Genomic DNA, 14,519 nt, shown 5'->3' with positions numbered 1-14,519 from the left:
AGAACCCATCGTCTTTAGGCGGGGGACACCAGAAATGGGCTTCACGCATTGTACCAATGTCATGTATCGAACCCGGGTCTTCCGCGTGACGAGCGAACGCTTTCACCACTAGGCTACCCGACCGCCCAGGTGTAAGAGACAGTATGGTGACATCAATCTTGACGCCATATGTCCCATTTTATTTTATGTATCTGAAATCTGAGTAACCACTTATTGCATATGGTGTTTTTTTTATTTTTTAAAGAAAAGATTACATTACTGTCTCTGCCAAAATTGACATGTATCCCTGGTAACTTCACCTAAATGACAATAATACACACAATACAAGTGTTTACTCAATGTTGAGAGGTAATCATCACGTGAACTGTGTTATAAGAAGATTCAGATGTACCAACTTTTGACGAGCAATTGAATGTGGTGTACACTCGAACGCCTCACGTTCTGCCTGTACAGCCATGCTGAGAATGTAAACATGTGTAGCACGTCTTCATGGTGTGTGAAAAATACAGTAAGGAGACAATTTGCAATATTCGGTAGTATTCGAAAGGGGGTGTACCTATGTTCCAAAAAGAGTCAAGGGGGAAGAATACATACCTTTTGGTAATCTACCGGATTCTGCACCCATCAACCTTTCATTATCCTGAAAATCCTCTTTTTTAAAATCATAGATCCGTATCTGACATAGCTGGAATAATGCCGAGTGCGACGTTATAAACAACAACAAACAACATATTTTTTAAGATGCACATATACCCATTTGTGATGCACGCAAGGTACGATCCCGATAGTTTTGAGTGAGTGTGTGAGTGAGTTAAGATTTATAGTCATATCGTGACTACTATATACAACAAAAATAAATACCCCGAGACTCTTAAACCCGTATAAGTAAACCCGTCCCCAAAGGACAGTAAAGGAACTGGACTATCAAAGATATAGATATAAAACTAATATATAACCATAAAAAAGATGTTACTACACAGAACAATGCATTATGAAATCGGGTTATAGATCACCAGAAGCCAACATACTAGGGAGCACGGGGGATAACGGTACTTCTGTATTTCTGCTACCTGCACACTCTAGCAGGATTTACACCATTCCTTCAGCTGCTGTCGATTGGTGGCAAATTTAGCCGTCAAGAAAAATTCATCAATATACCACGATTATAAATTGGTAGGCCTTAATATACTGTGATTGATGGGGGACCTACGTATCCCCCCTGGGGGGACCCCGATATTTTTACATGTAACTGGCAGCCACGCGTACGTGCTTCATATGTTTACATGTAACAGCACTACTCTCAACCCTGATATTGTTTGGGCCGGAACTTGTTTGGTTCCTTGACGTCTAGACATCTCTTCTGCGTTCACCATTATATGTAAGCCAGTCATCCATTTATATAATGTTACATGAGTCCAATAACTACAAAGAGTTGCGTCCCTTTGGGCAGGCAAGAAACCTATGATTGTGGGTTTGAATCCAGGTTTGTCACCACCATACCCGTGCTCGTGGGTTTCACTAAAGTGGTAAACATCTGAGACCTGCATCACTTCGGACTTTCCTCCCACATTAAGCTGACACGCCGTGATATAGCTGGAATACTGTTAAAAGCAGCGTTAAACCCTACTCACTCTCTCACTCACTCACTCACTCACTCACTCACTCACTCACTCAAAGACACCGCTATTTGCTGTGCAGAGTTGCATCCCTTGGGCATGCTGGAAACCTTCCCAAAAAAAGAAACAATTTGCTGTAACATGGACATGAACAGGAACACACATATACTGACATGGTTAGTTTCTGTGAAGCATGCTGGAATTGGTCTTTCCTTCTTGTTTCTGGGGCACATGGGGAACAGTCATCTCGGGTGTCTCAATTCTTCCCTTTATTGTGCCAGTAACGTATGGACGTGGATTGAAATTCCACATTCGACCTGACTATCGGTTTCACCAAAGAAGTATACATCAAAGTCCTGCGTCCCTTTGGGCAGGCAAGAAACCTATGATTGTGGGTTTGAATCCAGGTTCGAGCCGATTATATTTCTAGGTTTGTCACCACCATACCCGTGCTCGTGGGTTTCACTAAAGTGGTAAACATCTGAGACCTGCATCACTTCGGACTTTCCTCCCACAGTAAGTTGACCCGCCGTGATATAACTGGAATATTGATCAAGGCAGCGTCAAATCCATCTCACTGACTCACTGACTCACTCATATGCATGTATTTCCTGGTTTCTGTGATTATAAGTGTATTTGTTGTTTAACACCGTACTCAGCAATAATACGCCTGTCGTAAATATACGAATCACGTTTTGACCGACAAGCCTATAATATTAGTATTAATAATAATATTCACGCCGTTGGGGTAAGCTTGCAATCTATCAACCAAGACGCCTACCCCCATCCTAGGTTCGTTAAGTCCCATTGGAACTGGATTCTGTAGGGGCGGTGCGTACGTGCACGCGTATACTGGGTATGCAAGTTGATGCGTTGGCCACATGTTGGTGGATGCCATAAGCAATAAAAATACACTCATATAGTTGGAATAGGATATGACACTTTGTTTATTAAGGTATTCCCTGTTTAACGGACAGTGTTGAAAATCATATAACTCAATATTTTATTATTATCAACATCCTTCCCTGGGTTTATTTCTAAAGTTTCATCAACATTCAACGTTCAATTAACCTGTTTCATTAAATTGTATACACATACCCCGTTTTGCAAGTCGCCATTTTTGTTTACGATAAGGGGCATAACACTTCCTCGGTATTACGTTACCCGAACATTGCCGATGTTGGAAACATCGGCATATGTCGTAGCTTTCATCGGAAGTGTCTCATTATATCGGAAATACTTAATACAGGATAAGAGAACAGTAATGTTACAATATTAATAATATAGATATACGTATTAGAGAGCGTACATCTATATGTTGTTTAATATGTCTGCTAATTTAAGCTCTTGAATATACACATTTCCATCACATTACAGTCAATCGTTCATAGTCACACTCTGATAGCTGCAATATTTACTTGAAGCGGCAGGCTGATTCATCGTTTTGCGACCTTCACACCCTGTACTATTTCCGACTGAGGTCAAAGGTTTCCTGCTGGCCACTTGGAGTGTACAATGCGAGAAATGACGATTTACTGCTCGGGTCGTCATCTTTTTGTTTAAGAAGGCAACATAGTTTTCGGATATTTGATAACAAGGTCAGTATTTTTCTTTGTTTGCTAAACAGCTACCTCTGGCGAAACAACGACACCTACCAACTGTCTATTCATGGATAATGCATGGTTCATGTTAACTGCGAAATAATATGTTTCTTCTGCTCTCGTTTCTATCCGACATTTACTAGTCGCTAATGCATAGCTGTTTTAACGTTTTGTAGAAGTGATTCGTAGCTATTTTAAGCAGTGTTCGACAATGAACTCACACATCCCTGAGTACCGGACAATACGTGTAAGATTAATGCAAAGTTCTAATTCATTTATTTTACTTGCATTTGTTTCCCTTAAACCCAAGTCAAAATATTATGATGAAGATTATGCCTTGTTATATCCATTCAATATCAACCTTTCTTTTGCTAAGGAGGCGGTCGGGTAGCCTAGTTATTAAAGCGTTCGCTCGTCACGCCGAAGAACCGGGTTCGATTCCCGACATGGGTATTACTGAAATATTGCTAAAAGCGGCGTAAAACCATATTCACTCACTTTGGCGCTAAGAGCGAACAAGCTGTTGAAACATGAATCGTTTTTCGTCAGACCCTTAGCGCCACGACGTTATGTCCGACCTCGCCTCTTAAATATGTCGGCCGTTTCAGAATGAGTATATATCGAAAAAGAACTTCCTAAAAAACGATGGGTTCTAAGGGGGAACCTAAACCGAACTAGGCCAAGTCAAGTATTTGTCGCCTTTTCTCAAAGACATCACAGCAATTGTCATATCACATGATGTTATATACCCAACAAACATGCCAAGGGATTCCTTTCACATAGACCTGTGTAATAGACTATCATGAAACTTCAACAGGTTTGTCATCCCTATCATTATATACTTTATTACATTAATTTTACGCACTTGACTCTTCCGGGATGTATTTTAAGCAGTGCGCATCCGTTGAGGTTACGTCGAATAAGGACGTCTTAATCATAACCACACTGTGATCTTTCAAAGGGTTTTTTAACGACGGGCTTACGATGCCTTTGTTCTTAACTAGGTCGTGGCTATGAGGCTTCCGTGGGCTTTGTTCAGTTCACTGTGTTAGAATCAACTAATCTGTCTTCATTTGAAGAGTGTTTAGACCCGTCCTCAAGGTCCTCAGCAGCCCATACTTGCCGTTAAAGGCAGCTTTGCTTATCGTAAAAGTAGTGTGGGCTCGCTGACTTGGTTGATGCATGTCATTGATCCCAATTGCGTGGATCGATGCTCATGATGTCAATCACTTGACTGCCTGGTCCAGACTCGATTATTTACAGACCGCCGTCATATAGCTGTAATATTGGTGAGTGCGACGTTAAACAACAAACAAACAAACAAACATAAATATTGTTTACGTGGAATCTTCTTACCAGCTGCAGTGCCACTAACATGAGCATGAAACATCAACCAGAGTCTGACATGTGTGGGATAGCTGAACAGGCATGTCTAGAACGAATATTGTTCCAGTTTCACTTTCTGTGAAGTGGAGCAGCATATGTCAGCTATTGAGGGTGGTCCCCAACCATCATAACCACATTTCCTCGTGTGGTAATCACGGGACGTATCCATGTATAACCCTTCTTGATGGGAAAAAAACAATTAGCAATGTTAAATAGTCTGTTGGGACAAATACATCCCGATAGTTTCGTGTCGGAACACCCACGTAAACACCTAACCTGCTAAGGGGTAGTGGTAAAAAAGTAGCATTTTCTTAATACGCAGTCATTTTTTTTAATTAACCATAGTGATGGAGCATCAATTCTAACCACATGAGACCATGTGGTTATGCGGGTTTGGGTATTGTAGTGTTTTATATTGCACTTTAACATGGTGATTATGTATGAAGGAGTTATCTCCCTTGGATCAGAAAATAAAGAGCATGGCCGAAGTATTGCCTCTCTCTGATCAACCGAACAGATATCGACGTGCATCCACGAACAAATATAAAGTTGTCGCCTATCGGCTGTCTAAACATCACGGGTATCTCAAAAGCTACGCCAGTCTTAAGGCCTCTGCTGCTCCACCTGTATATATCTGACTAACGTGGAAGTTTTAGTACCGCGTGTCATGTCATGTGGTCACATCAATTGTTGATCCTGCTTTTATTCACATCCACAGATTCCAGTATGGGGTGTACCGCAACAACGCTGCTCTTGTCGTTCTGTGCGACGACCTGTTTCTGTGTATTGACATCCAGCGACGGCATCAGTGTCCTACCTAGCAGATCCGACTCAACCACAAAGGGGAAAGATTGGACATTCTGCTATCTGAACATCTGCATGTGTTCGGGGCCGCTGGCCAACTGTCAGTTTGGTCATTTGACGTACATTCCTACATTGTGGGACAACATTACCCAGCTGAACTTCACAGATAATAACTTGCATTGGATCTCGAATGATACGTTCGCGAACATCACCCATTTAAACCTGCATTTCCTGTCTCTTGCTTGGAACAAAATACAGAACATTTCTGATGATGCTTTAGCTGAACTCCGTGAGCTCAAACACCTGGATCTCACAGGAAATGATCTTCTTACCCCGATAGATCTGGCGACGGCTTTTCGAGGTCTTGATAATATTCCCCTCCAAAGCCTGACGTTATCAGGTATGAAGTTAAAGCATGTGCCACTGAACATGTTTCATGGGATGAAGAATAACGTCCTTAAGTATCTTGTCCTGGAGAAAAACCATCTGGAGGAATACAACCAAGATGCGTTTTCAATCCTCGGGAATATACGTGTTATAGAATTAGGGGGGAACAAGATTAGTTCGTTGAAGTGGGCCCACGCTCCATATTTGAGCAGACTAGCACTTGATGGCAACATAATAACAAAAGTCCCATCCTTTTGTGGCGTTAACTCAAGTTTTTATCCCAAGTTACAGAAGCTGTATCTTGAGCACAACCTTCTGACTGAAACAAGACCATACATGTTCAAATGTTTACCACACATCAATATTTTAGGACTCAATGCTAATCCCATAGAAGGAATTGAAACTAACACCTTTTCAGAATTACCCAGACTCAAAAACATCTTTCTAAAAAATCTTAAAGGATCCAAAATGTACATCAAGAATCATGCGTTCAATAACAGCAACGTCAAACGACTCACAATGGATGGCAGTCAGTTTACGTACAGTGACAATAACGTTGACGCAGACTCATTCAGTGGCTGCACAGGCTTGCAGAGCCTTGACCTATCATTCAGTGATATGTATGGCGTAAATGAAAGTTTCTTCATGCAGCTGTTCAAGGATCTTCGTGGATTAGGAGGCCTAGCTTTGGGTGGCTGTAAACTCGTGTCTGTTCCTGACGCTATTCCTCTGATGCTGCACAATCTGGTATATCTTAAACTATTCAACAACCGATTGACGTTCCTGCCCAAAGACCTATTCAGAAACTTAACGAAGCTCACACATTTGTATGTTGATGGTAACAAAATACCAGAATTTGATGAGGATACCTTTCCCGAAAAGCTTAGGAAGCGACTCAGAAATGTAAATCTGGCCAATAACCCTTTTTCTTGCACTTGTTCCATTCGCTGGTTTCTCTCATGGGTACATCAGGACAAGAAAAAGTTTCAACAATTTCCCTATTTCTACAAATGCAGTTCTCCAGCATATTACCTGCATAAATCGTTATCAGAAATTTCGTTCTCAGAACAATCCTGTTTGTTTGAGAGAACAGTTTATGTTGCTGTTCTCGGGGGAACCGTTCCTCTCATCATTGTCTTCGTGATATGTGCACTGTTGTACAGATGGCGTTGGCAAATACGGTACTACATGTACTTGCTCCGACGTCATGATGACCGAATAGTCGACGAACAGCATCTCACCTACGATGGCTATGTGGTGTACTCTACAGACGACACGCCATGGATCATTAAGGAGGTGCTTCCAAACTTGGAGGACAAACATGGCCTTGCTCTCTGTGTACATGAAAGAGACTTTGACGTTGGAGGGGCGATCGTTGACAACATTGTGGAAAGTGTGGAGGATAGCAGGAAGGTTCTCATTGTCCTGTCTCCAAACTCGATCCAGAGTGAATGGTGTCAGTTTTCCATCAATTATGCCCATAGAAAATCACTGGTAAACGGCCCAGAATCTCTGATTGTGATACTAAAAGAAGAGATCTCAAGTAGGTTTGTGTCAAGCAGTATCCGGCTGTTGCTGGATCCCCAGACGTACATCCTGTGGCCAGCAGACGATGAAGATGTAGAAGCAAGGGTACTCTTCTGGGAGAGAGTAGCAGCTCGGGTGAAGGGGGTTACTGGGAGAGAGTAGCAGCTTTGATGATGGGGGGAATGGGAGAGAGTAGCCGCTCGGATGAAGGGGGGTGGGGACTGGGAGAGAGGAGCAGCTTGGATGAAGGGGGAATGGGAGAGAGTAGCAGCTTTGATGAAGGGGGGAATGGGAGAGAGTAGCAGCTCGGATGAAGGGGGAAATAGATGAGAGTAGCAGCTTTGATGAAGGGGGGAATGGGAGGGAATAGCAGCTCTGATGAAGGGGGAAATGGATGAGAGTAGCAGCTTTGATGAAGGGGGGAATGGGAGAGAATAGCAGCTCGGATGAAGGGAGAAATGGGAGAGAATAGCAGCTCGGATGAAGGGGGAAACTAGGAGATAGTAGCAGCTAGGATGAAGGGGGAAACTAGGAGATAGTAGCAGCTTGAATGAAGGGGGAAACTAGGAGATAGTAGCAGCTAGGATGAAGGTGGAAATGGGAGAGAGTAGCAGCTTGGATGAAGGGGAAATTGGAGAGAGTAGCAGTTCGGATGAAGGGAGAAATTGGAGAGAGTAGCAGCTCGGATGAAGGGGGAAATGGGAGAGAGTAGCAGCTCGGGTGAAGGGGGAAATGGGAGAGAGTAGCAGCTCGGATGAAGGGAGAAATGGGAGAGAGTAGCAGCTCGGATGAAGGGGGAAATTGGAGAGAGTAGCAGCTCGGATGAAGGGGGAAATGGGAGAGAGTAGCAGCTCGGATGAAGGGAGAAATGGGAGAGAATAGCAGCTCGGATGAAGGGAGAAATGGGAGAGAGTAGCAGCTCGGATGAAGGGAGAAATGGGAGACAGTAGCAGCTCGGATGAAGGGAGAAATGGGAGAGAGTAGCAGCTCGGATGAAGGGGGGGATGGGAGAGAGTAGCAGCTCGGATGAAGGGAGAAATGGGAGAGAGTAGCAGCTCGGATGAAGGGGGGAATGGGAGAGAGTAGCAGCTCGGATGAAGGGAGAAATGGGAGAGAGTAGCAGCTCGGATGAAGGGGGGGATGGGAGAGAGTAGCAGCTCGGATGAAGGGAGAAATGGGAGAGAGTAGCAGCTCGGATGAAGGGGGAAATGGGAGAGAGTAGCAGCTCTGATGAAGGGGGAAACTAGGAGATAGTAGCAGCTTGAATGAAGGGGGAAACTAGGAGATAGTAGCAGCTAGGATGAAGGTGGAAATGGGAGACAGTAGCAGCTTGGATGAAGGGGAAATTGGAGAGAGTAGCAGCTCGGATGAAGGGGGAAATGGGAGAGAGTAGCAGCTCGGATGAAGGGAGAAATGGGAGAGAGTAGCAGCTCGGATGAAGGGGGAAATTGGAGAGAGTAGCAGCTCGGATGAAGGGAGAAATGGGAGACAGTAGCAGCTCGGATGAAAGGAGAAATGGGAGAGAATAGCAGCTCGGATGAAGGGGGAAATGGGAGAGAGTAGCAGCTCGGATAAAGGGAGAAATGGGAGACAGTAGCAGCTCGGGTGAAGGGAGAAACTGGAGAGAGTAGCAGCTCGGATGAAGGGGGAAATGGGAGAGAGTAGCAGCTCGGATGAAGGGAGAAATGGGAGACAGTAGCAGCTCGGGTGAAGGGAGAAACTGGAGAGAGTAGCAGCTCGGATGAAGGGAGAAATGGGAGAGAGTAGCAGCTCGGATGAAGGGAGAAATGGGAGACAGTAGCAGCTCGGATGAAGGGAGAAATGGGAGACAGTAGCAGCTCGGATGAAGGGAGAAATGGGAGAGAGTAGCAGCTCGGATGAAGGGGGAAATGGGAGAGAGTAGCAGCTCTGATGAAGGGGGAAATGGGAGACAGTAGCAGCTCGGATGAAGGGGGAAATGGGAGAGAGTAGCAGCTCGGATGAAGGGGGAAATGGGAGAGAGTAGCAGCTCGGATGAAGGGAGAAATGGGAGAGAGTAGCAGCTCGGATGAAGGGAGAAATGGGAGAGAGTAGCAGCTCGGATGAAGGGAGAAATGGGAGATAATAGCAGCTCGGATGAAGGGGGAAATGGGAGAGAGTAGCAGCTCGGATGAAGGGAGAAATGGGGGACAGTAGCAGCTCGGATGAAGGGGGAATTGGAGAGAGTAGCAGCTCGGATGAAGGGAGAAATGGGGGACAGTAGCAGCTCGGATGAAGGGGGAATTGGAGAGAGTAGCAGCTCGGATGAAGGGAAGTACTTAAGTATGAATAGTATGAAGGGGGAAAAGTGAAATAATATAGAATGTTTGGATATCAGGGATGCTCATTTGGAAGTGTGTAATAAGTAAGAATTGCTTTTAGTTAAATAAATTGAGTTTAGTCAGGTTTTCAGGTTTTGTGACAGCTTCACACATTACTCCTGCAGGTCGTTCACGTGAAAAGTAAACCCCTTCGCCACTAGGCTGCACGACCAAACCTAAGAATATGTAGGAAAAATTCCTTTTTTATAGTTGGATTCAGTTAATGTTTAAACGCAATAAGAACATATCCTGCCTGTTAACCATATTGGTGTACAAAATACAAATTGTTTTCTCTTCCATCATGTAAGTGGCGGGAATGTCTGAGTAACGTGCTCAACATTTAATTCCACAATACTAAATTCAATTAGTAGTTGTTCTAAAAGAAGACAACATAGCTAAAGGGATTGTGTTATTGCTATGTCAAAATACGAGGAAAGTATTTTTCAGTTGTTTTCAATACATTACCCAAATTTGTCATTTCTATGTCCATAATCAATCAGTTGAGTCGTTGATTAGTTCTCATCACACAGACTTACCTACATTCCTGAATGATTATGACTTACTTGCTGTAAAAAATAAGCCTCGAAACTATTTTCCTGTCTCATCACTCAAAATGTCCTCACGTGTGCGAATATGTTGTCTTTTCATCTGTCTAGATGCATATTTTATATGAGATATTTACCTTACATTTTGACTGCTCATGTTTTTGATACATGTATAATTTGTTTTCGACGCCATGTGGCAAATGTAGTCCGTTGTTAAGTTGTAACTCACTCACTGGTTTGATATGTGCACTTATGGTATGTTTAATGTCCGTGACCCTTCTCAGCTGTGAAGTCATTTTCCTGAAGAAAACCACCCACGTAAATATCTTTCAGGGTCCCGTTCCACAGAGCGATCTTAGTGCTACGTTTGTCGTAAGCCTATGATAAAGTATGGGAGTTACGACCAACTTAACACTAAGATCGATTCGTGGAACGGGGCCCAGAAGTTTAGATAAAACTTTGGGTTGGTGTGCTTTACGACTACTTCAGCAATGTTTCGAAAGGGAATATGGCATGCTGTCGATACCAGGGCCCACTTGCACAAAGCGATCTTAGCTCTTAGATTATCGTAAGCCTATGTTAAAGTATGGGAGTTACGAGCATCTTAGCGCTAAGATCGCTTTGTGCATGTGGGCCCTGGTTTCGAAAGAGAATATGGCATGCTTTCGATACCAGGGCCCACTTGCACAAAGCGATCTTAGCGCTTAGATTATCGTAAGCCTATGTTAAAGTATGGGAGTTACGAGCATCTTAGCGCTAAGATCGCTTTATGCAAGTGGACCCAGATCTGCATTTTTGGAAGTGGGGTATGGTTTTGGTTTTGTTACAGTCTGGCAGTATTTTGGAGATATGACGGCCGGATTAATGAACAAATTCAATGAACAAACGAAATAACGCGCTCACTAGCTTGATATTTGCATTTATGTTATGAATCCTTATGCATTTCATTATGATCGAATGTTTGAATATTATGTTACATGATTTATATGTTTATTATCCTTGTTTCTTCTACTTTCCGAAGTTTTTTACCTGTAACTACTTACATGTAAGTAAATATGTTTAGTTTACGATAAAGGTTTCGTTTGCTTTAGGTCTCGCGCAGCATTATTCCATTTTTATGACAACAGCCTCTAAGTATTCCAGTGCATTCCAGACAAATTAGTGATTGAGATAAAAAAAAAAAATGAACACAAACACACCTATTTGATTGTGATTCATAAACACATGCTTTTGATAAAGTCGGGATCGTCCATTTGAACAACGCCTTTAGTAAAAATAAACATGGTAACGAATTTAGTTTTTTTTGTGTTGTCTCGCGAGATTCAGTTAGGTCCCATCAACACTTTCTCGTCATGCTGGTAAAATGTTCGGTTTCCTCTCTGGTCATCAATGATGTCATCACAATGTGACGTCAATCTCAGATCGACACAGATCTACGCGACTTCATTGGTCGAGAGCTTGCGACTTGTTGAAGTGTGACAAGGAATATGCAAGTGCATCACCGCGATTCTCTGGGTAAATTAGAAGATGAAGATTGACATGAAATTCCATTTTCATCCTATCTTATGTACTCGTAGTGACTAGCTTGCTAGGCTTCTGCATTTGGCAGCCTTACTTGCGTCCCGAGTGACAGATCCCGTCCTCCCGAGTCACTTTTTTTCCTCTTACGACCACCATAATAGGTGTCGAGGACCAGTTCTAACCCGGGATCTCGACGGAGGAAAAGAGCATGTGATTGGCTGAAATCAATAATCAGGGTCATTGAACCAGAAGTGCAGACAACTTTCTTACAAATGTACCTAGAGACATGGGAATCTCTATTTTAGTGTGTCACTGAAAATGACATCATGTCTTTTTCCACAACAGGAAGTGACATCATTCAACACCAAGTGGTCTAGATCGTCTGTCCGGTGAGCGGAAGGTCGGGGTTCGATCCCCGACGCGTCATCCCAAAAGGAAATAACAAATGGTACTTGTTGTTACCCTGCCTGCCGCTCGGCATTAATGGCATAAAATAGGGACTAGGTGGCTCATAGTATAGTGAGTCTGAGTGTGGTATTCATGTGAAATTCAACCCTACAACCCCATGTTGGATTGGACGCAACGTATGGCGGTTGGCTACAGATATCTGTTCTGTGGGACTATACTAGTGTGGTAGGTTTAGGATTTGCTACTGCAACTGATACAAGACATACCGCCTACGCTGATCCCTTCACTTGGTCCAGTAGTTCATAAGGAGGCATGGGTGGCCCAGTACTTAAGGCGCCGCAATTCGCTGTGTAGAGTTGTGTCCCTTGGGCACGCCAGAAACCTATGATTGTGGGTTCGAATCCCGGTTCGTCCCGATTATGTTTCAAGGTTTGTAAGCACCATACCCGTGCTCGTGGGTTTCACCGAAGTGGTAAACGTCTGAGACCTGAATGACATCGAGCTTTCCTCCCACATTAAGCTGACATGCCTTGATATAACTGGAATATTGTTCAAAGAGGCGTTAAACCCACGCACTCACTGGTAGTTCTTAACATTCTCGAACATTTCGTTAGATCAGTTTAAGTTATATCAAACCCCGAAATACATGATATTTGTTAGAAAGTTAACCGCAGTTATGAGAGGGAGACATTTTTTTTTTTAGAGGGCGAAGGGACTGACGGAAAACTGAATACAAAGTGCATGCATTTGTATATTTTTAATCAACTTCATAAGGTGTGAAACAGGAAACAAAAACTTTCACATTGTTATAAACATGCCAGTGCTGGTTACATATTTGGGGAAATCACTTAATGGTAAATTTAATCTGAGAAACAAAGAGTTTGCCGCCTTGTTGAAACAATGCATCAAACGTTTCCTTTTTGCAATAGTTACTCAAGCACCTAAAGTATTCATTTCCTTACAAGTTCATGGAGGAAACCCCAATAAACAATTGTTTAGAAACTGAAAGATGCCCCATGTACTTTTCTATGCGCCTATAAAGAGACATTGTCATTGTGGGAGGCCACAAGCTCCTCACATCGATAGCATGTGAGGAAAGTGTCACACGCTGGGGAGGACCTTGGGGAGGTCAGGAAGAAGGGGGGTAACTCAGCATTGCCATGAGTTACTGTTATTATCTCGGTTGTCGTCGAACTGTACGATGTCAAGCCTTACATAATGCCTTTCTTCAACAATGCAAGTTCAAATGACTGCTCTTGCGCAAATGAATTCGCCCTTAATCTGATACCTCGGCTAATCTATTTACAAGGGGCCGATGTTATTCATGTGGCAGGCCGTCATGGTGTTGGTTTGTCAAGAGACTATGGGGACATCAGTCTCGAGTTAAACACTGGTTATTACTGTTGCATGGAATACAAATGAGCTGCATAATCACATATGCTGGCTAATCAAACACGTTATACAGTTATATGTCGGTGTATTATTTTTGTTAAACAATGAAGGGAACTGTATGACATTGTTTCTGTTGCGATTCGGTAGAAGCTCATTGCATTGAATTTGGACAATTATCAGTTGTCATGAATGTAGCAACGTGAAGAAAATTCGATGTTGTGATGGCACTGCGTAGACAACCTATAAGAGTTGACAAGAACGTGCCTCTCGTATCTCTCACATATTTCATTACATCGAGACCAGCTTTCGTGTGAATCACTCTGGGTCCCCTGCCTCGGCCTTTCTCGGCAGCTTGAATGGGTGAATATATTATTATCATTGACTTTTGCTATCACCACCGAATTTTAGTATTTCATACTTATCACTCAATTGTGCAGTGCCTTTGTAATTGCTTTGCAGTAATTTGTATTTATTTGTAAACCTAGTTAATCTTGTAATACATTTGTTGATTGTATGCCACATATTTCTGGGTTAACATATTGTTTCAAATTAGGAATCGACACGTAACAATACCAAGATACATGTTTTTATTTCAGTTGTGTAGCTTCTCCCGTGCCTTAGATAATAGAGTATACATATATACCCTCTCTGTGTGTGTGTGTGTGTGTGTGTGTGTGTGTGTGTGAGAGAGAGAGAGAGAGAGAGAGAGAATGTGTGTGTGTGTGTGTGTGAGAGAGAGAGAGAGATAGAGAGAGAGAGAGAGAGAGAGAGAGAGAGAGAGAGTGTGTGTGTGTGTGTTAAATCAAATTATTTCATAACAAGTGTAAAACCTTGAAATGTTAATTCTCCCTACCTAACATGCAAGAACGTTGCACCACCCTTTGAAATTGCGACTTACAAACAATAGTTTAAAAATGTAACAAAAAATATTAGTGGAAAGTACATTTCTTTATCATACATTTTGGATATTATTATTTTATACAAAATCAAATT

At 42.8% G+C, this 14,519-nt stretch overlaps 1 protein-coding gene across 1 annotated transcript; it reads left to right on the top strand.

Annotated features, from left to right (window-relative positions):
• The first annotated feature begins 3,125 nt into the window (after positions 1-3,125).
• LOC139446282 (toll-like receptor 6) lies at positions 3,126-7,483 on the top strand. Its single transcript, XM_071227635.1, has 2 exons — positions 3,126-3,214; positions 5,322-7,483. The coding sequence occupies exon 2, from the start codon at positions 5,330-5,332 to the stop codon at positions 7,481-7,483; it is 2,154 nt and encodes a 717-aa protein (XP_071083736.1). The 5' UTR covers positions 3,126-3,214; positions 5,322-5,329.
• The last annotated feature ends 7,036 nt before the right edge of the window (positions 7,484-14,519 follow it).

The sequence above is a fragment of the Haliotis cracherodii genome, unplaced genomic scaffold (genome assembly GCF_022045235.1).
Source record: "Haliotis cracherodii isolate W230 unplaced genomic scaffold, xgHalCrac1.p SCAF_6, whole genome shotgun sequence".
Taxonomy (NCBI): domain Eukaryota; kingdom Metazoa; phylum Mollusca; class Gastropoda; order Lepetellida; family Haliotidae; genus Haliotis; species Haliotis cracherodii.
This window is presented reverse-complemented; position numbering and strand designations above follow the sequence as displayed.

Bases quoted from the DNA above. Each gene is read 5' to 3' on its own strand.
- LOC139446282 (XM_071227635.1), top strand. From the start codon at position 5,330: ATGGGGTGTACCGCAACAACGCTGCTCTTGTCGTTCTGTGCGACGACC.